The sequence below is a fragment of the Antedon mediterranea genome, chromosome 3, assembly GCF_964355755.1.
Source record: "Antedon mediterranea chromosome 3, ecAntMedi1.1, whole genome shotgun sequence".
NCBI lineage: Eukaryota > Metazoa > Echinodermata > Crinoidea > Comatulida > Antedonidae > Antedon > Antedon mediterranea.
The window spans coordinates 36,235,280-36,261,309 of record NC_092672.1 but is presented as its reverse complement, the minus strand read 5'-3'; the positions used below and the strand labels follow the sequence as shown (position 1 = coordinate 36,261,309).

General features: G+C 33.1%; 1 protein-coding gene across 2 annotated transcripts in view; it reads right to left on the bottom strand.

Moving 5' to 3' along the window:
- Window positions 1-26: 26 nt before the first annotated feature.
- LOC140045419 (calcium-transporting ATPase sarcoplasmic/endoplasmic reticulum type-like) overlaps window positions 27-26,030 on the bottom strand; it is a 40,349-nt gene continuing 14,345 nt past the window's right edge. Inside the window, exons 7-24 of one of the 2 annotated variants that reach the window (XM_072090300.1) lie at window positions 24,883-24,968; window positions 21,717-21,783; window positions 16,137-16,225; window positions 14,540-14,717; window positions 13,884-14,014; window positions 13,622-13,710; window positions 13,295-13,397; window positions 11,848-12,105; window positions 11,315-11,432; window positions 10,840-10,940; window positions 10,407-10,742; window positions 10,107-10,200; window positions 9,329-9,658; window positions 8,971-9,056; window positions 8,741-8,874; window positions 8,210-8,327; window positions 7,706-7,823; window positions 27-2,832 (exon numbers count right to left, since the gene is read on the bottom strand). In XM_072090300.1, coding sequence (XP_071946401.1) covers window positions 2,807-2,832; window positions 7,706-7,823; window positions 8,210-8,327; window positions 8,741-8,874; window positions 8,971-9,056; window positions 9,329-9,658; window positions 10,107-10,200; window positions 10,407-10,742; window positions 10,840-10,940; window positions 11,315-11,432; window positions 11,848-12,105; window positions 13,295-13,397; window positions 13,622-13,710; window positions 13,884-14,014; window positions 14,540-14,717; window positions 16,137-16,225; window positions 21,717-21,783; window positions 24,883-24,968 — 2,462 coding nt within the window. In that variant the 3' untranslated portion in view covers window positions 27-2,806. Of the gene's footprint in view, window positions 2,833-4,625; window positions 7,824-8,209; window positions 8,328-8,740; window positions 8,875-8,970; window positions 9,057-9,328; window positions 9,659-10,106; window positions 10,201-10,406; window positions 10,743-10,839; window positions 10,941-11,314; window positions 11,433-11,847; window positions 12,106-13,294; window positions 13,398-13,621; window positions 13,711-13,883; window positions 14,015-14,539; window positions 14,718-16,136; window positions 16,226-21,716; window positions 21,784-24,882; window positions 24,969-26,030 lie in introns of those variants that run through there. The other variant, XM_072090299.1, reaches the window with a different exon arrangement.

Here is a 26,030-nt window from a genome sequence, read left to right as displayed (position 1 = left end):
AATAAAACAACGAACAATGTTATTGCTTTTAAGCTGAGAAGTTAATTTATTAACACCTACACATTACAGTTTAGAGAAATGAACAAACCCTAAGAAAATGGACAATTAGAAATATCTATTAGAAAGTGGGCAACATGCGGACGCACCAACGACTGTTGGTAAATCGGTACTCTTCTGTTTACCAAAAATTACTGCACATCAGATAATATTTATTAGTTTAGTACTCATTTTAATATTTCTGTAATTCTACATTAAAAAAAAGTTATATTAGGCACTTTAATATCCTGATTTGTAGACAGCAGGCTAGGGTTGGCTTAAACTCCCTCGACACTTTACACCATAGGGCGAATCCACTGTACACCATAGAGGTGGATCCAATGGGGGCCTTACAACACAAGCACAACCCCTCCTAAATTTATCAAACATACAGAAGATTATTATAGATTATTATTTTACAATTTATAGTCCCTTCCCTTCTTTTCTCCCCTAGGCCTTACAATCTGCCACTGTACATGTACTTAAGAAACATTTCTAGATTACATTTAATAAAGAACATTTTAAACCTAATTTTATATATTTATTTCAAGACATTTTCCCCATTGTATGTTTCAAATAAATAACTAAACTATGATAAAGAAACTAGTGCTCTTCTAACTTATATTGAGGATTAAATGTTTAAGTGTGAAATTATGGATGATAATTTGATATATTGCAATATTTGTTTTTAGTGAAGGTTTACATTATCAAAACCACACCCAACATGGTTGGAATAAGGTTTACATTATCATAACCACACCCAACATGGTTGGAAAAAGGTGTACATTATCACAACCACACCCAACATGGTTAGAATAAGGTGTACATTATCATAACCACATCCATGATGGTTGGAATAAGGTGTACATTATCAAAACCCCACCCAACATGGTTGGAAAAAGATGTACATTATCACAACCACACCCAACATGGTTAGAATAAGGTGTACATTATCACAACCACACCCAACATGGTTAGAATAAGGTGTACATTATCCTAACCACATCCATGATGGTTGGAATAAGGTGTACATTATCAAAACCACACCCAACATGGTTGGAATAAGGTTTACATTATCATTATCATAACCACACCCAACATGGTTGGAATAAGGTGTACATTATTATGGGTAGGGAGGAGAAAAGAAAAAATACACTATACAAGTTACCCGATTCTGAAGCTTATATTTATATACAACCTACCACATCAAAATGTCTCCTTAAAAATATTCAATGGAAAACAACACGAATCACAGACTCAATCTCTAATACAATTACATATTTTATTGTTAGAAAATTACAAAATAAACTAAATGTGATCTTTTACTACATTATAACATTTCTAAAATTTGGTTTTGGAAATCTTTAGTGAATTAAAGCACCATGTTGTATTTACTGCAATATGAGGTGAATGGTGAAATAAAAATGGGGAGAGAGGGGGTTGGGAAGAGGATGTTGCCTCGACAAATGGCAACACTTCAGTGCAAATGTCGTACAACTAAGGTGGTACTCGGATGGGTAGCTATAGATCAAACAGTCTTTTTCTGTAATTTATGCGTTTAACAGAAGATAGATGTTCAATGGTTTCTGAAGAATTTAAATAAAATTTCAAGATAATGTAAAACGGCTAAAACTGATGATTTAAGTACAGATAAATAATGACTTTAAGTAACTCTGAAGATGTATTGTACTGGTTTTTTAAAATTAACACAATTAATAAAATGTTATTAAATAAATAATAAAGATAGAAACTCATAAAATAAACAACAAATATTGTAAATTATGAAGTTCTAAACAAAAGTTAACTAAAGAAAAAAAGTAAATAAAATATATTCTATTTTCTAACCAAATACATAAATTGCCTGTTTAAAATACACTAAACCGATTAAAAATTGACTTTCATATTATTTAATTATTCTGATATTAAATAATTTAATTTTGAAAATATTTATTATGTTCTTCATCGTTTAAAATTTTTTTTTCAGATTCAAATATCTAAATTAAATTTATCAAATTACCCCACTAATTATATTATTGTCCAATAACAAAAAAATGACCCTTTGATTTAAATCACACACACGCACACACCCCACACAAAATATATACACATGTACCTATTAATAATATTACTGTATTTGATAATTATTCAAAACAAACCCTAATATTATTTAAGGGCAGTGAATTTATAAAATTAACCATATTAGGATCACTATTTGATATATTTACGTTTCATAGGCCATATCACAATTTTCTGATTTAGTATTCCACTCCACCAATGGATGTAAATTCCATATATTAAATATATTTTTAATTTGATAAAATAACTTATTTTGAAATATTTTTGCAATGTTACAAAATAAAGCATAGTACTTTTTGATAAAATAAACCATTTTTTTTTGCAATAACTTCATTCAAATTAATAATTTCTATGATGACTAGATTTCAAACCACGAATTGGTTAATCACTTGAGGGTAAACAAGACGACTGAAAACACGGCAGACCCAACTCGAAAGAAAATCATCGTACCACTATTAATATTAACCATTTCTAAATTCCGAATTCTACATGTCTGAACCAACCAGTCACAATACTGAAAAAACGATTATTATCATCAAAAACGTTACTCCACTTCCTTCGAAGAGGCAAGTGGCGTTTTGGGTGAGATGACAATTTATGAACATCCTTGATGATCTCACAGGCGGCGTTTTTCCTTCATTCAAGACATGTGGCCGTTACAGGCTTACCAATCAACCATCAATTCATTCCTTATCTATCTCTTCTTCCTATCTGGAGTAACTATATCAAATAAAGAATAAAAAAATGTATAAACGATGAGAAATTTGGTAATATACGATATACAATAGTGTTCTACAACAATACAACCAAAATGAAATTAAGAGGTGGGGGTTAGACCACCGGAGAATCAAATTGTGACTGTAAAATTATTCGATATCTTGGGGCCAAGTATACAAACATGGTGGCCTTATATCTCTTCCAGTATGGTTAACAAGAGCCTCAAACCAAGAAAAAATAAATAAATTATTGAATTATACATGAGTACGTTAACAGTACGCAGCATAGAGTACAAAACACTACGCAAGATTAAACACAACAATAACGAAGTGCATGCTTTAAAACAGATAAACCATGCAGTTACCAAACAATGGTTTAAATTATTGGAAAATATCTACAAGATATTGAAACCTAGTCGTATTATTCCCCTTTTGGCAATGGCGATTGTAATACTATTCTCAAGGAGATTCAGCCTAAATATTGATAATTATCCAGCGCAAATCCGGTGTGGTAAGTAACTTTAAGCTACGACGCTACAAGAGACCACGAAAAAAATAATAAATTGCAACATTTTTATCTATTCCAATACTATATTTATCAATATGAAATTAAATATTGTGCAGTGATGATCATAAAATAATCTACAACACAAATGATTTACATTTTGATATAATAGACATGAAAATGAAGCAAACTATGTATGCTAGGCTATGGTTAATAAACCTTTAGCATAAAAATGAGAAAATGAGTGATTTTGATATTAATAAAAGCAAAATTAATCAAGCGCTTACAAATTTGTTGGAAATATATGAAAGTGAAAATTAGTGTTTAGGACTTTAATGCGATAAATTATCTTACAATACTTGTTTTACCTCTAAACCTGCGATACTTGCTTGCCAATTCCAGATTACTTCTGAATCCTTTTCACCGTATACATTTTGATGAATAACTTTTCACCTAGCTTACAACTGTAGGCCTACATAAACTATCGTTATCACAGAGATGGAGTATTAAACCAAAAACATTTCATATAAAGTATTCAATTATTAAAAGACTATACGGATACGGAGGAATATTAATCATCCCTAAAACAGGTTTAACATTCTAACATATCTTCAATTTCTATGTATTTCCAGGGTATTAATAATATATCCCAGGGGCTACATAATTAAGACCCTGGGGATATTATTAGGACCCAGGGGATATATTAAGATCCTGGGGTTATATTAGACCTTGGGGATATATTAAGACATTGGGTCTTAATAATAATAATATATCCACAGGGTTTTAATATTTTCCAGGGTCTTAATATATTATCTCCATAGTGTTAATATATTATTCCCAAGGTCTTAATATATTATTCCCAGGGTCTTAATATATTATTCCCAGGGTCTTAATATATTATTCCCAGGGTCTTAATATATTATTCCCAGGGTCTTAGTATATCCCCAGGGTCTTAATATATTATTCCCAGGGTCTTAATATATTATTCCCAGGGTCTTAGTATATTCCCAGGGTCTTAATATATTATTCCCAGGGTCTTAGTATATCCCCAGGGTCTTAATATATTATTCCCAGGGTCTTAATATATTATTCCCAGGGTCTTAGTATATCCCCAGGGTCTTAATATATTATTCCCAGGGTCTTAATATATTATTCCCAGGGTCTTAGTATATCCCCAGGGTCTTAATATATTATTCCCAGGGTCTTAGTATATCCCCAGGGTGTAGCAGTATTTCATGCTGTTCAGGCTCACTTCAAATAAACACCATGCAATTAATACACTCTGTATCCTGTTAACACAACAACTGTAAGTATATATGTTACACTTTATTCAATTCTGGTAGTGGAGGAATAAAATATAACAGTATCAATCAAGGGCTAATGTGTCATTACAAATATGATGTTTATCATACTCTACACTCTGTCCAGATAAAACATTCTATTAAAAAAACACCTCCTGTATGCCCATATATAGCAATGGTACACCGTATTAGGTGTCATCATGACCATATATAGCAACGGTATACCATATTTGGTGATAACGTGTCCATACAGTATATAGCAATGTTACACCATATTAGGTGTTAGCATGGCCATATATAGCAACAGTACACCATTATTTGGTGATAACATGCCCATATATAGCAATGTTACACCATATTAGGTGTTAGCATGCCCATATATATGCATATACGTAGGTTTTAAATAAAATGTTGTTTGTACAGAGTTTAATACATGTTTTAATGGAATACATTCCACCTACCTATACAAAACATAATTGTAGAATACATCAACAATTTTGCCACCAAAACATCAACAAAAATGTTTTCTCTTATTATTTATATTTTTATACAATAAATCACTATATCATTAGATATGTATAAAATTGAATTAAGAAGGTGTTTTTTTCAGCAGTTTATTAACGATTATAAACACAGCCCAGTAATTGGCTGGTCACCGTAACCATGTGACCAAACTTCTTAATTACCAACATTGCATTCACCATGTTGCAAATATCGCCGTCTCCGACCTTAGTGAATATTAACATTTATCAGTTCCTGAAAACTGGAGTAAATACATATAAACTCACACACACACATCTACTAGCTTAACAAATGCATCCTTTTGTATATATTATTGCAAAATTTGGGTCAGACATTCAACTAATCTCAAAAGGAGGGTGAACCTGATATGTAATGGCCATAACAGGCATCATTGCACTATTATTTTACCCTTGCCACCATTCTACTGCCTCCCTCTGTTACCGCAGCAGCAAAATATCAGGTTTTGGATGTTTAAACGGGTCTAAAGCAACATAAAATAAAGCTGGTAAGTATTCAACATCTTTAAAACAAAGTAATTCTTTTTGGATAAAAGTAAAGACGTTTGGTCAAAATCCAACCTGCCTAATGAAATACACTTTGTTTACAGTGAACACATACAACAAATATAAAAAGCAGGTTTGAGTCAATTTTATCTATAATTATGTCCTATCTAACCATTAAATACAAAATTGATTTAGATTATTACACTGAATGTTTAAAGAGAATACAGTTTATAGATATATAACAAATCAACTATCTAATCACAATTTCTTGGTGTTTACACAACTTAATTGGAATGCTAACAAATTTCTATTTAAATTAATTTCATTTTTGCATTCATTTTAAATTATGTACATAGCAGTGTTTAGTATCATGGAGAAATATATTATTTCTCCATGATTATATTAAGGCTTTTCCAAACTAGTGATTTTTGACTGCACCTCAGTTACTACAAAACCAATCAAGCATAACCAATTGCAACCAATCAAGCATAACCAATTGAAACCGATCAAGCATAACCAATTGAAACCGATCAAGCATAACCAATTGAAACCAATCAAGCATAACCAATTGAAACCAATCAATCGTAACAGACACATACTTAATTTTAATTTAGCAAGATATCTGTGCAGATAATAACGTTGTAGTACTGCATAGTGCAGTCAGAAACTAGTAACCTAACTAAAGACTTCTTATATTAGTGTCCTATACTCACAAACTATTAAAAAAAATCATCCCAGGTAAAATATAAAGGTCAAGAGTCTTTGACCTTTTTGTTTCAGAAAGACAGAATAAAAATATTTACACCCAATAAACTTGTTGGTAAATAATTATTCCTGAAAGATCAATAAATTGATGGACTAATCAATCAATCCACAAACAAGACAATTAATTATGGAGTTATAAATAAAACACAATATTGTGAGTATTTTAAAATTATATGAATTACTGTTTCACTAGTATTATCTTCCAAACACAAATTATATCTTACTTTCGATATACTATTATCAATAATTAGATTAATAAAAATTTGATTAGAGTTGAATTATATAAATTAAACATTTCAGTTGAATGCAATAGTTATTTGAATCAAAACATTATGCCATGGATTAGAAGTATTTTGAATACTATAAAGCAAATATTTTGAATGAGAAAGCAAGAAAAAAAAAATTCCCATCAACCAATCCCATAAAATGTTAATAATTTAATAATTAAGAAAAATACAAGAGAAGTATGTACTCGATACATGTAGTGACATGTGAAAACATTGTGAAAAAACAATGACAAATTAAATTGCACAGTAGAAAAAAAATAGTGCAGCATGCATGCTGGGAAATATCAGGTGACTAGGCTCTGGGTACAGACACTAAAGCATCAATACTCAGGTGACTAGACTCTGGGTACAGACACTAAAGCATCAATACTCAGGTGACTAGGCTCTGGGTACAGACACTAAAGCATCAATACTCAGGTGACTAGGCTCTGGGTACAGACACTAAAGCATCAATACTCAGGTGACTAGACTCTGTGTACAGACACTAAAGCATCAATACTCAAGTGACTAGACTCTGGGTACAGACACTAAAGCATCAATACTCAAGTCACTAGACTTTGGGTACAGACACTAAAGCATCAATACTCAAGTGACTAGACTTTGGGTACAGACACTAAAGCATCAATACTCAGTTAAATGAATAATCTACTGTGTAGTGTATGGATGATAGACAACACTCATCCCAAGTTTGTGGATGACTAAGCCAAGACACTCATTTGCGTCGTTTGTTAACGATCGCAGACATGTGAACTACTAAAATCAACGCAATAAAATGTCGGTGAAGATGACACGCCGACAAATTGTGTTGAAATTTATGAAATATATCAGTAATATTTTCATCAGTATAAAAAACGATGTTAAGTGGCTAGCCTCCTTGGTACAGTCTTTGGACAGTGATCAGTCTACCATTATTAAAGAGGAGTGTAATATAACACAGCAACGGCTAAAGCTACAATAGAGATTATCCAATGAATATCTTTGAAACAGCTTTTACCGTCCGTAACTCGGCGAGCTACAAACTTCAGAGTCTCGTCTAATAGAATGACTGGGATGGAGATCTTGAGTACAGCTATCCATTCTGTCCAATTCAAAGGTGTAATTTGAAAGATTGTCTGCAAAAATTAATCATAAAACACAATTTAAGAATAAACACAATTTAAGAATATAATGCATTCTTCGCATTGTCTTCACAAATATATATAAGGCCATGTTTCCACAGCCAAAACAAAATTATCAGTTAATTTTTTAACCAATAAAGTGCGTATGATTAGTCATTACCAAACAACCAGATACCCAATCACAATGCAACAATTTTCCTTCAGGTCAAAGGTTAAAAATTATCCAATTTGAATGAGATAATTATCGGTTAATTTTTCTCGAGTGGAATCGGTTAAATCCCGTTTCCACAGGCAGTTTATCGGTTAATTTTTATTGGTTAATTTTTGGCTGCGGAAACACAGCCTTAATTATTAATTTTGAACTGTAGACTATAACTTACCGATAGAATATCAACATATAGAATAACAAAGTGTAGAGACATAGATAATGCGATGGCGCCTAGTAACCATGGGTTAGACCATGGTGGCATTGAAATTAGAGATTGATTCTCACTCAAGCTGAAAGAAAGAAAGAAATCTTTGTATTTATATACTAATTCATATTAATCAAATATTGTTTAGTTCAAAGCAATAATTGTCGTATTCGAAAGGGAACTTTCTTGTCATCGTAAAGATTTGTTGAGTACTTTTTGTAACAGAACGTCATTCAAATAGAAAACGTTGACAACGCAAGACTTTTCGTTAAGAACAATCTCAACGCTCCTTAAACAAGTACTCAACGGAAAAATTGTACTCAACTGTAAAAATCTTAATCGAATATGACGATTACTTGTGTTTATTTTATGTATGCCATGTGAATTCTGCGGCTTTAGATGTTTTAATTGTAAATATGTTAACCTTTATCTGTAAATATATTATCACTGTATCATCAGGAAACCAAATTTCATGTTTGTTTATTCTTAAGTGTTTACCTATTTAGCGCATTTAACATTTCTATGGTTACCAAAACGGACAGAGCCATGGTCATGTGATGAGGATCATCGAATGATTCACAATCAACTCCTTTGAAGTTTTCTGGCTCTAGAGGGCACTGCAGATGATGTGTCTAGAAAAATCAAAACAAAAATATTTTAACATTAATGGTTATATCCAGTAAATGTTGCGAGAGTAAGCAGGTTTGATAATAGTTATTGTAACTTACAATATGATAATAACTAAAGTGTGGTCCATTTTCGTAATACATCAGCCACCAGGCAGATGCACCAACGGTTGCCACACCAACATACACTGAAAAATATGAAAAATATTATTAACACAAACACATAATAGATTTTGCAAAAAATAGTCGTGTAGTGGAAAGTGTGTAAATTATAATTAACGTATGGTTTTATTATTAGTATTTAGAGATACTTTCAGTCAAAAAGTCCTCAATCCAGCTTTTTTGGTTGCTACGCATTTTTATTGCATATATTTTATGCCTCAATGAATTGTTTTTGATGTTTTTGAAAGTGAAATAAAGATACGGAGAAGATTACTAATTAGTTAAAATGTAAGTGTACCTCCTATTGCCATATATCTGAAGAACAACCATCCACTGATAAGAGATTCCTTAGAGCTTCTTGGTGGTTTGTCCATGATATCAAGATCAGGTGGATTGAATCCAAGAGCTGTGGCAGGGAGACCATCAGTGACCAAGTTCACCCACAGTAGCTGGACAGGGATCAATGCTTCTGGCATGCCAAGAGCTGCTGTTAAGAAGATACTGACCACTTCACCGATGTTGGACGAGATCAGATAACGGATGAATTGCTTCATGTTGTTGTAGATGGCACGACCTTCTTCAACAGCGGACACGATTGAAGAGAAGTTGTCATCGGCGAGGATCATTTGTGCACTGTGGTCAAGGATTCTACTCAATAATAATATTCAATGTTATTTTCATTGACCCCCACTGTCTACTGTTGTGAATACATGGAAAGCATGAACTGGCTCTAAAGAGCCCAGTTCATCTTTAGGAAGAGAAGGTTCTGGTCCATCCCAACCCCTCTTGGTGGACTAATTATTATTTTTCATTTATTCTTTCTTTTGACTGGATTGCATTTTCAGTAACGCAGTACTGCTTTCCAAAATGGTCCAGTTACAAGTTTAAAAGTAAAGAAAAATTATTAACATATAAAAATACATAAAATAATAATATATAAAAGCATAGTAGGCCTAATTTAGAGCAACCAAGGGACCATTAGGGGAGATGAAAGTTGCTGTCTGTTGTCCACATGTATGCAAAATTTAGTCTAGTAGGCTGCTCCTGCAGTTCTACACTTATAAATAAAAGGATATCAGAGGCAGATTTAGCCACGGCAGTACCAGAACCCATAGCAATACCAATTTCAGCTTTCTTCAAAGCAGGGGCATCATTCACACCATCACCAGTCTATAAACATTAAGAAAACAAAGTATACATTACATCATTTACTGAACAAGGGGAATTACCTAAAAGTAGGAAATCCCCTATGACATCATGAAATATCCTAATACATTTCCTGCAGGCTATGATTTATAAAATTAAATATTGTATTGTATTGCTTTGACAATGGGATTCTGTCACAGCCACACAAGTGATTGTTAAATGACACTTACCATAGCAGACACCTCTCCTTCCGCTTGCAAATACTCTACGATCTTACTCTTATGTGCCGGTTCAACACGTGAGAAGAGACGAGATCGTCTTACAGCCTCCCTCTGTGCCATTGTGGAGAGATCATCAAACTCTCTGCCTGAATACGACATGCCTTCGGTGCTTTCATCTGGGGCAAACACGCCGATCTTTCGGCAAATTGCCTCAGCTGTGTTCTTGTTGTCACCGGTGATGACAATGACACGAATACCGGCATCAACACATTGCTCAATGGATGTGATGACCTCCTTGCGTGGCGGGTCCAACATGCCGACGGTACCAACAAAAGTCATGTTAGTCTACACACAAATAGAAACAAAATATTTTAATTATATTGTAATTAATTTACATATTGACATCAAAAGTGACACAGTGCCAAAAAGAATCACATAGTACCTCATATTTGACAAAGTTTGCAGAGTTTTCTAAATCCATATCCTCTCTTTTCACTGGGTTATCAATGGTAGCTAAAGCAAGGCAACGTAGAGTGTCCATACCTGAAATAAACACAATGGCACAATCAATATTGGAAACAAATGAGAGAATTGATACTAAAAAACATAGCTTTGCATTAAGGAGGGAGGCAAGTAAATTGGTCAAACTCAAATTTTGACCACCTGAGATAACTGTGCTGAATTCGCAGTAGAGTTAAGAAAGAATATTTAACCATATGCTAGGAAATAACCAACATAGTCAATATAATTATTTGTTATTTATTTATTTATCTGTCTTTTTTTATATTTCAGAGAAAACATAATTTCTATGTATATTTTATATGCAAATGACAAATGGAAATAATAATTTTCCAATGATGAATGAATGAATATAAACATATATATATATATTGAATACAATATTTAATGCAACTTACCACAACCATATTGTGTGATCAACTCTAAAATTTGAGCCTTGACAGATGGCGTCATTGGAACTCTGTTTAGACCAACACGGACGTACGCGCAACGATCAAGAATAGATTCAGGGGCGCCCTATAAATTAATGAAACAATTCATAAACAACAGTATTCAACGGACAGATCATCTTTGCTATTTTCTCTTGTACTTCTCGCATTAATTTTTATTTTAATTAATTAATCTCTGTATCTGAAAACAGGATTATCATCATTGCCAAGCATGAAGAAGATTATATAAGGTCCTTTTGAATTTGCAAAGACCGGCGACCTACGCATCAATGTAGGTCATAGGTCGTCTGGAGCTAGAAACCACTAAAACTATGTCATGAAATAGAGTAAAGCAAACATCATATTTTATGTTATAATTTTTCATTTGAGTCACAGGGATGTATTTAGCTTAAGCTTCCCCTGCCCAGCATATTCATATCTTTATTGTATTACATGTTATTGTACATTATATTATGCTAGTCAAATAAATAAATGACACTGACCTTAACAAACATCTTGGGTGTGCTACCTGCCTTAGCTGTCTTGCCTGGAGAACAGTACACACTCATAGACTTACGATCACGGTTAAACTCCAAAGTGAAATCCTTGTTATTCGCAGCGAGTAAACTGTTGTTACAAGTGTTTGCTAATTCATGTTGACTTAGGCCGCTGAGATTCTGGTTTAGAACATTCAACTTCTCTACAAGGACTGTCAGAGCTGTCTCAGTTGCCTCACCAACTTTCTCGTACACTTGTTTGGCCTACAATTGATATAATCATTTTGTTTATAATATGCTTAGCACTTCGTTCTGGCTATTTAACCTTATCATTTTGATTTAGCTTTTTAGCTTATTTTATTTTGTATCTTCATTGTGATCCAGCCACTGATACCTACAGCATTGTCATTTTTCAGTGCTTATTTTATTTTGTATCTCCATTGAGATCCAGCCACTGATCCAAATATCATTTTTGTCATTGCTAATTTTATTTGCATCTCCATTGAGGTCCAGTCGCTGATACAGCATTGTCATTTTTCAATAATTTGCCATTGGATTTATATAAATATACATACAAATACAAATTTACAGCCATCACAGAAATGTATATTTATTTTATGTGAAAGAGAAAACTACAACAATCATTACTGAGAAATTTGGGTATGAATTAATAGATATTTCCATCAGATAATTTAAACAATTTAAGAAGAACTTTAAAAATCAAATTATCAATCTTAAATGTGCTTGTTTAAGCTTATCAAACTTTATGTGACAACAAATGTGATGTGTCCATATATGGACACAATGATGTTATATATCACTAACATATTTGGGCACATCACACTTTTTTGTCCAACTAGTTTGATAGTGTAGATAGAGCTTTAGAAGTAACTACCTGTATGCAATAATACAGTTACCAATAAATTATCATTTGGAATGATTTATATGACATTTATACAAGCCATTGACATTTAAATTTCCTGATGTAAAATGTAAAATGTATTTTTAAATATCACACATAATCTGAAAAGAAAATTTTTACTGGAGGACAGAGGAGAAACAAAAATGATAAAGGTGATGGAATCAAACTATCATTATTATTATGTTAAAAGTACAGGACTCTCTGAAAACCAGAAACTAAATTTGTCCAATAAAATCCCACACACTTTTTGTTATTATTGAAATATTTAGACTACCCCATTGGGCGATTTGACTATCGTAATACATATTGTGGTAGATACCGCAGCATGTTTGTAAAGCTCTGTCTACGCTATCAAACTAGTTTGACAAAAAAAGGTGTGATGTGCACAAGTATGGTAGTGATATGCCTAAATATGGTAGTGGTATGACATCATCATATCCATATATGGGCAAATCACATTTTTTTTGTCACATAAAGTTTGAAAGTGTAGACAAAGCCTTACATTTGAATACTTTAAAAGACTCTACTTACATCGTTAAAATCAATGCTGGAATCATTACAAACGGCACAGATTGTTGCTAGCTCAGACACAGCTTCGTAGTTACTAAGATCAGCTTTGGAGTTATTTATAGTTCTGTTGGGAAAGATTAGATTAAGATTTATATAGAAGTTAACAGAGCAAATGATTATGACTATTAAAGATGACATATAAATATATGACAATGAACGATGAAATGAATGAAATAATGACAATGGTATTTTTGTGTTATTGAGATTTGGGATTGAAATAATGACAATGGTCATGTTATTGTGACTTGGAACAGGAAAAGTTATTATGATAATTATGATGTTACTTACACATCTCCACGAGGTTCGTATGTTACACCAGATACTTGGAATTGATGGAAAGCTGCTCGATCTCCTTGAATCTTGTCCAAAACAAAAAACTACAAAAAAAAAAAAAAAAATGATGACATTTTGGTAAATGGAGAGTACATTATGAGCTATAGATCAGTTTGTACTTCTAAACATGCAACAGCTTAATGTCTAAACTAAAGAACAGTGGATATTACAGAAGCAAAATATCATCACACAATGCGAAAAAAAGTGATATGCCTACCCTGATGACAGACATCTGGTTGGTAGTTAAGGTACCAGTCTTATCAGAACAGATGACGGATGTACAACCAAGCGTTTCTACAGAGGGCAGGCTACGTACAATAGCATTCTTCTTGGCCATACGACGAGTTCCTGAAGATAAAATAAATTGTTAAATAAATTAGTGAAAAAGAGTTGTATGTTGTTTTAAAATTGGTTTGACATTAAGCCCATGGGACAAATGAAGTGTACTACTATCATTTTGTATTTGGTTATTTTAGGATATTGGATTTTTTCTTTTTTGTGTAAAGCATTTAAGCTCTGCCTACACTATCAAATTAGTTTGAAAAAAAAAACTGTGATGTGCCCAAATATGGTAGTGATACGCCTAACCTAAATATGGTAGTGATACGACATCATCATGTCAACATCACATTTTTGTCACATAAAGTGTAGACAGACAGAGCTTTAGAAACAATTGTATAAGGTGCTATATAAGAAAACCAATTACAAATATTATTATTAATTTTGAACTGAATTGAATTTGAGTCTCAATGATCCAAATCATTTAGAAGCATCAATAAGAGGAGAAAGCAAACAAATTATTCATAATCATTTTGACAACTGTGCTCTTCAACGACGTGTTTTAGGTTATTAGCGAGTTGTACGGCGTCTTACCGAGAGCTAAGCAGGTGGTGATGACAGCCGGTAAGCCTTCTGGGATAGCAGCAACGGCGAGGGCAACAGCGATCTTGAAGTAATAAACAGCTCCTTTGATCCATGAACCACCGTGAGCTGGATCAGAGAAATGACCAATGTTGATGGCCCATACTGCTATGCAAATCAGGGTAATCACCTAACAACAAAACAATCAGCATATAATTATTATATTATTATATAAAATTCTGGATTTTGTTTCTATAATTATTTTGTGACTGATATATGTTATCCTTTGTTACAATTCTCTTCAACTCAACATTGATAAGTTTGAACTTGTTTGATTTTTCTTTTTTCTATTAACCCTGCCTATGCAGCTCTTTGACTTTTTAATAGATTTTTTGAAGGTTTGCATGGCGAAATCAAATGTTGATATATAGATTGCAGTACACCACTGTGAACCTTGCTATTGTCTCACCCTATTTGACTTATACTCCCAGTTTCCTGGACATTTTGCATTCTCACTCTTAAGGACGATCAAAGTATAATGATCAAACGTAACAGTTCTTTTCAGAAGAAAAAAAGAAATATACGTGGTGTACCGCAAAATTTATATCAACACTACAATAGAGAAATTACCGTCGACGTCCTGAAAATCAAAGACGGATATTAAGAAACAAAGCTTTAGAAAATTGCTTGATATTACAGTGTAGCAAGAAATAAGTTAGTAAATAATATCCTTTCATTTGTTTTAAATGTCACAAGTTGAGTTTTTAGTTTCCGTAGGTGTGCACTTGCCAGAAAAACCAATTTAATATTGTATTGTATTTAATATTGTATTGTTCCGGCCATCGTTCACAATCTTAATGGACACAGATTAGGTACACCAGTCTTCAATGTATTATTATTTGAAATGCATTATAATATAATTTAAAACGGCAACTACACAATATTTTGTTAATTAACCTTTGTTATATATGACCATATGGGAAAAGATAAATGAATTGATATACAATAGCTTCAGATACTGCTCAGTATATAGATTATACCAAGGTTTAATAATGATGTAAGAGATCAGTGTAAGAGATCTTCTTTTGTTTGAGAACAACTACACAATACAAAAGATCAGTCATGTTTTTGTGCATTTGCTTTGACGATTCACCTTCACGCAATCCCTGTATTATAGCTTTGTAATCAGCTGCAGTCTGCAATGTTCTTTTCAAATTTGTACAATGTTCTTTTTATTTACCGTATATCCTCTATTATAATCACACCTCACTAGAACACAAAATTTGGCTGACTTTGGAGGGTGGGACTATTATACCCAGGGAAACTGGTTCAGGAAAAAAATGATTGGTAAGCATTTCTTGAAAAAATCACCTGAACTGGCTAGAGAGAAGACTACATCTAGATCAAAACTCAATACTGGGACTATACCTGGGGATATGCCTGTTGTGAAATCAGACATAAAGTTGGAAGTGGGATTATTCCTGAAGTGGCATTAAATACCCGAGGATATACGGTATATCTTATCTAATAAGCCTATATTTTAATCCATAACTTGGGATATATTTTGGATATGATCTCGCAGTTTATTCAGTTATAACAACAAACATACCTTAGACAACTGCTCACCGAACTCATCTAACTTCTGAGTAAGTGGTGTCTTCTCTGTTTCTGTGGATACCATTTCTGTTCGGATCTTGCCTAGAAATAAAAAAAAATAAAAACTATATTTTCAAATCAACATCAAAAAGGTATTTAATTTATAAATTGTTCATGAAGAATAGACCATTAATAGTTGTAGTTTATTGGTTATTTTGCCTAATAATCATTATTTAAATGTTATACTACAAAAGCTCAAATATTAAAACATTATATAAAAATGTGCAAATGTACTAATCATGGATTTTGTGACTGTATAGTCTTGATTTTTAAAGACATTATTTGTATTAATGTCTGTTTAACATTTCATGTTTTGTAAAAAAGAAATTTAATTTATAAATAGCTCATAATACAGAATAGAGCACAATAGTTTATTGGTTATTTTGCCTACCAATCAATATTTAAATGTTATACTACTTAAAACATTAATATAAAAATATTTGTATTAATTATAGATTTTGTGAGAGTGCACTGTTAAATCATTTGTACAGTATTATTGTCTGTTTAAACATTTTACGTTTTGTTTATATGAACTGCTTCTCCTCCGAGAGATATTTTTGAAATACATATTAACTTTCAAGACGGAGAGTTTTCAGTGCAACATCTCCAGATTTCATTACCAGCTAATTTCACGGCCAAGTGACTTTAGAAAATGTTAATTCGCTTTATTATAAATTCATTTTTTTTATAAAGTTCGCTAATTGATATGTCAATATAATAAAATATTCTTTAACCAAAATGACATGACAATAAAAACGTTCTGATATTGATCATCACCGTTATAGATTCCTTTAGAACGTTAAAGGTCAAATGATTTGAGATAATATACCGGTAAAAGGAATCTATAACATGGCATAATTCTCATTTAAAATACATTACAAAATAAATATGATGAAGATGATAGGACTGGGTATATACAGTATAGAAATCTAAGATATTGCATGGCGATAAATAGTAAAATAAGCTTGGAGGTACACCATACCATCAATCTTCTAATTAAAACCCTGGGTTATTATTGTTTTTTAGGGTGGGTTACTATTAGAAGGGGAGTTTTATTAGAGTGTGGGTTACTATTAGAAGGGGAGTTTTTATTAGAGTGTGGGTTACTATTAGAAGGGGAGTTTTTATTAGAGTGTGGGTTACTATTAGAAGGGGAGTTTTTATTAGAGTGTGGGTTACTATTAGAAGGGGAGTTTTTATTAGAGTGTGGGTTACTATTAGAAGGGGAGTTTTTATTAGAGTGTGGGTTACTATTAGAAGGGGAGTTTTTATTAGAGTGTGGGTTACTATTAGAAGGGGAGTTTTTATTAGAGTGTGGGTTACTATTAGAAGATTTACGGTATGTCTCCAGAAGGAAATAAAGTACAAGTGAGATTGAAAATATTGCTTAATAAAATTGTAAGGATATACTCATAGAGTAATATAGTACAGTATATACCACCAGGGCTAAATATTTTATGCTGCTAACCAATGGTGTAAAGCTCTGTCTACACTATCAAAATTTGATGTGTCCATATATGGACATGATGATGTCATACCACTATCATTTGGGCATTATCACTACCATATTTGGGCACATCACACTTTTTTTGTCAGAACTAGTTTGATTGTATAGACAGAGCTTATAGAAAATTTTTGATAGGAACTAATTTTTTTACTTATTTTAAGTTTTTATTTTCATTTGACAAAGAATAAATCTATTCACTAAAGGATTCAATAAAATATTAGTGTTAGTTTTGTAACATACAGTCCAATAATCTAATTACTAATGAAGGCGACAGAACTATAAATCAATACATTCACGAGACAAATTGTCACTTTCTTTCAATAGACGAACTAATTTAGGTTTGAAATCATGGAACTAGCTCTTCAAATATATCCGACATTAATGTCAAATGAGCTTTCATCTATTCAACATGAACAATATAATCATCAATAATGCTCGGCAAAATAACAGATTACATAGAGTGAAAGGATAGGATATCTTCTACATTGTTGGTGTAATTAATTGGGTACATGCTTAGCCCAAGGTACACTATTTAAGGCTCAAGAGTATATTGCAAATGCATGCAATTTTGACAGTGTAACTAAGCGTACACAAAACACATTAACAAACTATGTTTTTACTACTCAAAATTCATACTACAATTATTGCTTGTAAACCAACATAATAATAATAAATGAAGACTTATATAGCGCCGGTATCCTCCACCCATGTGGCGCTCATGGCGCTTTGTGCATTAACAACGTGCGAGAACATCAGCGAATAGCGACGTCTTTAGGTTGGTCTTGAAACTGTTTTGACTAGTTGAGCATTTAACTGTTGCTGGTAAGCTGTTCCATACACTTGCGGCCGCAACGTAAAAAGATCTCTGACCCCACTGATTTTTCGCTCTACGCTCTTGAAGAAGGTTTTGTGACAATGATCGTAGGCCTCTGCGGGATGATTCGTAACGATCCACAAGGTCAGATAAATAAGCAGGAGCACTGTCATTTAGGATCTTGAATACAAACAACGCAAGTTTGTACTTAATACGTTGTTGAACAGGCAACCAATGCAAATCCATCAGGACAGGAGTTATGTGAGCGTTTGATTTTGTATAAGTTACAATTCTAGCTGCCATATTTTGCAAGCGCTGCAAACGTTGTATTTGAGATTTTGGTATGCCAAACAACAAGGCATTACCAATGTCAATTTTAGAAGTGACAAATGAGTGTACAATCAATTCAGCTGATAAATTTCTAAAGATGGCTAGAATTAAATTAATGAGAGAAAAAAAATGGGCCGTATGAGGGAAAGTTGTAAAATAACCTTTAAAATGGTTGGAAAATTAAATTACAAAAATTGGATCAGAAAAATTAGGATAGATTTCCAATAGCAAACGGTATAAATAATAAAAATTTAGTTATCCTATTACTTCAGTTGAGACCTAGATATTATTCTCAACATACTGTATGTCCCTAAAAATGCAACCTTTGAACTCTTGGCATTTAGAAAACTGTCGATGTTCGATGAGGTGTGCAAACAAGAAGTCAACAAGTATTAACAGTCTGGCAAACTTTGTATACCTACTGTATATTAAGTTTATACTGTAGATAGAATATTTCCTCCCCGATTAAACAAATTTTTATTCCGTGACCCCTTTCCTTCATCCTCTCTATTCTAAGCAAGAAGTAAGTGTTTTAATATCGCTATCTTTATTAATCTTATAAGTGCTTATAGTCTCGTTGGTTTAGTAGGTCGATATAAAGGCAGTATAATTTATCATGACTGCAATCAAATCTCGATTTCAATATGAACATTTAAATGATTTGCACTGGTCTCCCTTGTGCATTACCTTTCGGTTTCCAGGGAGAGGCAGGTGCTTTTAAATGATTGAATTTGTCTGCAATATAACAGCTGATCTATACAATTAGATTTAACAGTATTTTCTATTCAATATCTTTGATTAGGTAAATGCTTATTTTTCCCTTCTTACCTGAATCTAAGATATAAATTGGGTGATGGTATAAATTGTGCGAGGACAGATGTTTTTAAAAATGCTGTTAAGGTCTTTTTCTCTATTGCTAATTAGAATCATAGACCATAAATTAGAAGCTTAGGAGAAATAATGTTGTTACTAGCAGATAATCTCTGACAGCGTTACTACATTTTTAATTAGGGCTCGATATGACTTGCTCTATGTAAACACCTTTCACAATCATATCTAGCAAGTATACACCCACCGTACTATAAGCCTTCCATTATCAGTGAAAATAAACAAGAAATCAACACCTACACTATTATAGACAATTATTCTATCATGTATTAACTGTGTAAGCATATAACAGCATTAATCATACAGAGTGTTGAGCATTCAAATTCATAGCTTTGCGTGCCCATTACTCTCTTAGGCTTTACTTGTGTGGATCTATATCATGCCCTGATGCAGTACTAGTCACTGGGTTAGGTAAAAAATCGTCATGAGTGTGGGTAGTTAGGCATATTTATCATATTTTCAGTGCTGATCCCTAGTTTGAAAAGTGCACTTCAGGAAAAAAAGAGGTTTGTTCGAAACACCCCTGGTTATGTATGGGCTTGAGTAATGACTATGTAGTGCACAGCGTAAATACTTATTTATTGATATTCTGTAGTATGGTATAGAGTTATAGTGTAGAGAACATTAATTACCAAAATACATTTTATAATTCATTCAAGTTATGTTTTAAATTTAATATTGCTTTAAATTAAATTTAAATCTCAGTATAAATAATGGACATTTACATTAAGATTAAAGATCTTCAATTCAATACAAATTGGAATAAAAAAAATTGTGTTAATTAAATTTATGTAGAATAATAATTGAGTAAGCGTGCCATACTTGAGAATGATGCCCAATTGTTGCTGTCAATCAGGAATGCTAGTATTGGATTGGTGGGTTGATATCACATGGTCTCAAGGTTACATGTGGGGTTATATTGTAATTAGTGTTTAGTCAAAAGGTGTGGTGCCATATTGCTTATATTAAACTACTATTTAGTTACTACACACATTTTATCACTTAATTCATCTATGAATAAAGAAACAGCAAACTGAATCACTTTGGAAATCAGTACATTTGTATTAAAAGTGTATTTCAGTTTAAAGAAAGAACAAATAAAATAAAAAAACAAATTTAGGTTCAGGGGTAAATTTCTGATTAATGAGAATTTAATAAATGAAACAGTTTTGCTTTAAAATAAAATGTTTACCCTGTATCTGCCCATATATCTTTCGATTTGCAATGACCTACGACATAATTTTCAGCCCCAATCTTTATCACATGCGCATTTCAACCATGTTTGGGCACATCCAATATGAAAATTTGATTTTAGTAAAAAGGATAATGACTTCGAATCGAAAGCTCTCTGACAAAACTGTCGTAGAAAATGGATAGTAGTACAAACTAAAGCTCTGTCTACACTATCAAACTTATTTGTGTGTGATGTGTCAAAATATGGTAGTGATATGCCCAAATATGGTAGTGATATGACATCATCATGTTTACATATGGGCACATCACATTTTTTGTCACATAAAGTGTAGACAGAGCTTCAAAAGAGTTCACTGTGGGTACACTTATTAAACATGAGTATGGTAGATATAACAATCAAACTTATAAATAATGGTTCAATAGTTCTTGGTTTGAAATTAAATTGTCTTGCATAAATACAACTACTATAGTACTGTCCTCTTATAAACCTTCCATGCATACAAAATCAGTGTTGTTTTATCCTTTCAAAGGTGAATTTAATTGTGATTAGTTTCAAATTTCACACGTACATAACAAAAATTAATAATTGAACATTGAGTTAAAAATAGTTTGGAAAGCCTCTAAAGGATAATATAACAAAGATGATTAAAGAAAGAAAACACATAAATATATAATAATAATAAAGAAAAGTAAAAAAGTAAAAAAATTATAATAAAGAACTTCTTTTTAATATTAATTTAATGATTAGGAAATCAATATACTGTATTTACAACTTTAAAATGAATTCATAGAAGACTCACCAATTTCTGTGTTTAGTCCTGTACCAACCACAACACCAATACATTTTCCAGCAGCTATATTTGTACCCTGCAGAAATAAACATTCATTTAGTAGAGAAAAAAAATAAAACAATGTTACGCTTCTGGGACTATACTCTGGTTATACCCAGGCCTTCTGGGACTATACTCGGGTTATGCCTAGGCCTTCTGGGACTATACTCGGGTTATGCCTAGGCCTTCTGGGACTCTACTCGGTTTATGCCCAGGCATTCTGGGACTATACTCGGGTTATGCCCAGGCCTTCTGGGAGAATACTCTGTTATATACAGTTAAAATAATAAAATTCTTAAAAAAACAATACGCTATTAATCTAGTATTACTAATTTATTCAAAATAGTTTTAGCAAATGTTTTAAATAAGTTTGTTTAGCAATTATCATTTGAGACAATTTTGATATTTTTTCATAATTCTTGAGTAGAGATAGCTTAAAGAAATAATTACACATGTGAATATAGTCATGTTGTAATATACATTAATTGGCCCCTGGATACCTTCTGTAGATATGAGATGTGTGTGCAAACATCAGCATCATGTTGTAGACCTAGTATTGGATGTTACGTAAAAGGCATACACAGTGACAGCAAAGTTCGTTCGCAGCGCTTTCACAGCTGTTGCTGTTCAATCCATTTAAGGTTAGCCTGCTATGTTGTTTGAGTATCTAGGTAAAAGACGGCACACACTGAACTGAGCATGCACACCTTAACATAATTATTATTATACAAGTTATCAGCTATCAATCATAATAATATCATAGGTTGGTAGTACTTGGAAACTCTCCTACGAAGGAATTAGTTATATACTAGCTATAAAGACTCCTTGGTCAAACATTGTTTGTTGTAAATAGCATTAAAATTCTAATATTTGACGATAACTCTTTGCTGTAATTTTTATTTCAAATTTTAATCATGTTTTAACAGTATTTTACAGGGCCAGTTGCGTTTTTGCAATCTGCATTTGTAATAGTTTTTAAACACTATTTTAACATAGGCTTATAAATAGTACTTAAACATTGCCTTCTGAAATTATTGAGGTATTTTTTGTTATTGTTTTATTGTCTTAATTATGCAAAGCAAAACAAATTTCCATTTTAAAGTGGACCAATAACATTTTTTAAATCTTGAATTCAAGTATAAATTCAAAATATTCATTGACTGTAAATTAATCTAACCAGATTTTTTAGCAATGTGGACAGTTAAAATCATTAATTAAATCATCATCATCATCTTGTTTTGCCAGGGATATAGCTATGTAGGGAAGTGAAAAGTCCAAGCATAGGCGACAAAATACTATTAAAGGGTAGATAAGTTTCTAGTGTTGGTACTGTGTTGAGATTAAGATGTGGTAGTAGGCCTCTTTAATAAAAATGTTATGGTAGTTGCCTTGTATGGCTGCACCTTCCCAGAATAAACATATTGGGGTTAACAGGCTTTGAATATGCTGGTCCCACCTTCCTCTTTTCCAAGAAATTAATACCATGTACTAAGCCTTTTGCTCTCTTTATTATAATTATTACAAAATAAATATTATCAATATAAATATTATATAACACCTAAATAGATTCCTGTCATTTTATTTTTACGCTTGTGAGCATGGTTTATTTCTGCTTTTGTCACCTTGTGAAAAAAGAAATTTCATCTGTCACCTCATGAAATTATTATTATTATACATTCTTTGTATAATAGTTACCAATTAAAATCACTATTCCAGTTCCAACCAGATTTTATTTCTTAGTTTTAAAACTAAAAATGTGATATTTAACGATTAGTTTACTGAAAATGAACGAATCAATGTTAACGCAGGTGAACATGAAGCTAGATTTATGATTGATCATGTTTTTGTCCAAGTTCGATTTTGAGGAATACTAAATTAAAACGTCTTGATTTTCATGACAGGTGGATTTATAGAAAAAAATATATAATTTAAACAGGATTCATTAATAATAATATTTTAATGTACTGTACAGTACTATTTATAGGCTATTTGTTAATTCTTGCACCAAAGTTAAATTAGTCCTGATTTAGAGAGCAAAGCATACAATGAGTAAAAACTACATGCTTTTATTATTTTTTTTTTTTTAAATTTATTTTGCTTTGTGATCAGTTTATGGGCTACTATAAATTTAGTGCCAGTTCTCAGTACCAGCACCAAAGTCTGGAACATATTTTGGGGCTAGCAAACTGGCTTTGTGCCCAGTGGACTAGTGAAACTCTAGTGTCAATTATCATCACTAACACAAGCTATATCTGGTAAACTTTATAGGCCACTGATCTAACGACAAGGCTCGGTGAAACCTCTTTCTGATGGGTGCAACACAGGGGACAAAGGCTCCTGGTTTAGCACTCCTAAGAGGCCCCTCCAACTCTGGGTTGCATTGGGGTACTCATGCACTGGTGTCCTGGGTGTAGCCAGTGAGCTCTCATAGCCGTTACACCACTGGTGTCCTGGGTGTAGCCAGTGAGCTCTCATAGCCGTTACACCCCTGGTGTCCTGGGTGTAGCCAGTGAGCTCTCATAGCCGTTACACCCCTGGTGTCCTGGGTGTAGCCAGTGAGCTCTCATAGCCATTACACCCCTGGTGTCCTGGGTGTAGCCAGTGAGCTCTCATAGCCGTTACACCCTGGTGTCCTGGGTGTAGCCAGTGAGCTCTCATAGCCGTTACACCACTGGTGTCCTGGGTGTAGCCAGTGAGCTCTCATAGCCGTTACACCCCTGGTGTCCTGGGTGTAGCCAGTGAGCTCTCATAGCCGTTACACCCCTGGTGTCCTGGGTGTAGCCAGTGAGCTCTCATAGCCGTTACACCACTGGTGTCCTGGGTGTAGCCAGTGAGCTCTCATAGCCGTTACACCCCTGGTGTCCTGGGTGTAGCCAGTGAGCTCTCATAGCCGTTACACCCCTGGTGTCCTGGGTGTAGCCAGTGAGCTCTCATAGCCGTTACACCCCTGGTGTCCTGGGTGTAGCCAGTGAGCTCTCATGCCGTTACACCCCTGGTGTCCTGGGTGTAGCCAGTGAGCTCTCATAGCCGTTACACCCCTGCCCTTCCCTTAATACCGGCAAAGAGAATACATTAAACACCTTCCTAGACAAATCACCCATTAAACAAAGAATTAAGAGCTATGATGATGACATACCGAGAATAGTAAGTTCTTCTTGTCCTGGTTCACAGCTCTGTTGTCTGGAATAGCATCTGTATGTTTCAGAACACTCACACTTTCACCTAAGAAACAAAGGGAAATCAACAATAAAAATGATCAGTTCTTTGCTTCTTATATCCTGTATCACTTTTGTTATTTTTTATATCTTGTACATAATTTATTTCAAGTTTCCTTGTAAATAGGCCTATTGTTATTTTTCTTCTTCTCCCCTCTAACTTTTATTTTACTTACGCTGGACGCACCTTCATTCAAGAAGTGTGCCACTGTTTCAAAAGTGTAGCTTCCAAAAATTATTATTATAAACAAGAACAGGTTCATATTAACACAGGTAGGTAGGTACCATAGTTAGCGACATATTGCAGTTTAAAGATTAAATGGAAATACTGACTGAATAATACTATCAATTTATTCTGTGGTTATTTTTTAAATTTAAAAATCTTGAATTAACAGTAAGCTACTATTTCTGCTGGTACTGGTGATTAGTACCAGTATTGTGAACTTAGATGATTGGAACTAGTGGGATATTTTTATCTAGCTCTATATTAATCTCATAAAACAGTATCATTATTTCATATCAATACCCTACATATCATTGAGCTAATTTAAAAATCTAATTTGTACAGTTCTATGCCAATATGGCTGCAATAAAAGCAATATTTTATGACAAGGTCAATTTATCTAAAGGAGCTGAACGAAAGGTACTATGCCAGAGAAGTGCATTGAAAGTTGTATTGATAAAGTCAATAGGCCAATGGAATGGACAGTCAAGTCGCACTGATAAGGTCAATAGGTCAAATAATCCAGGATAGGGAAGTTGTAGCGAAGAGGCCAAAGAATGGACAGTCAAATTGTAATGATAAAGGCAACAGGCCAGTGGAATGGACAGTCAATCGCACTGATAAGGTCAATAGGTCAAATAATCCAGGATAGGGAAGTTGTAGCGAAGAGGTCAAAGAATGGACAGTAAAATTGTAATGATAAAGGCAACAGGCCAGTGGAATGGACAGTCAATCGCACTGATAAAGGCAATAGGCCAGAGGAATGGACAGTCAATCGCACTGATAAGGTCAATAGGAATGGACATTGATCTGATAAGAGACCTGTACACACGCTCTACTTTATGT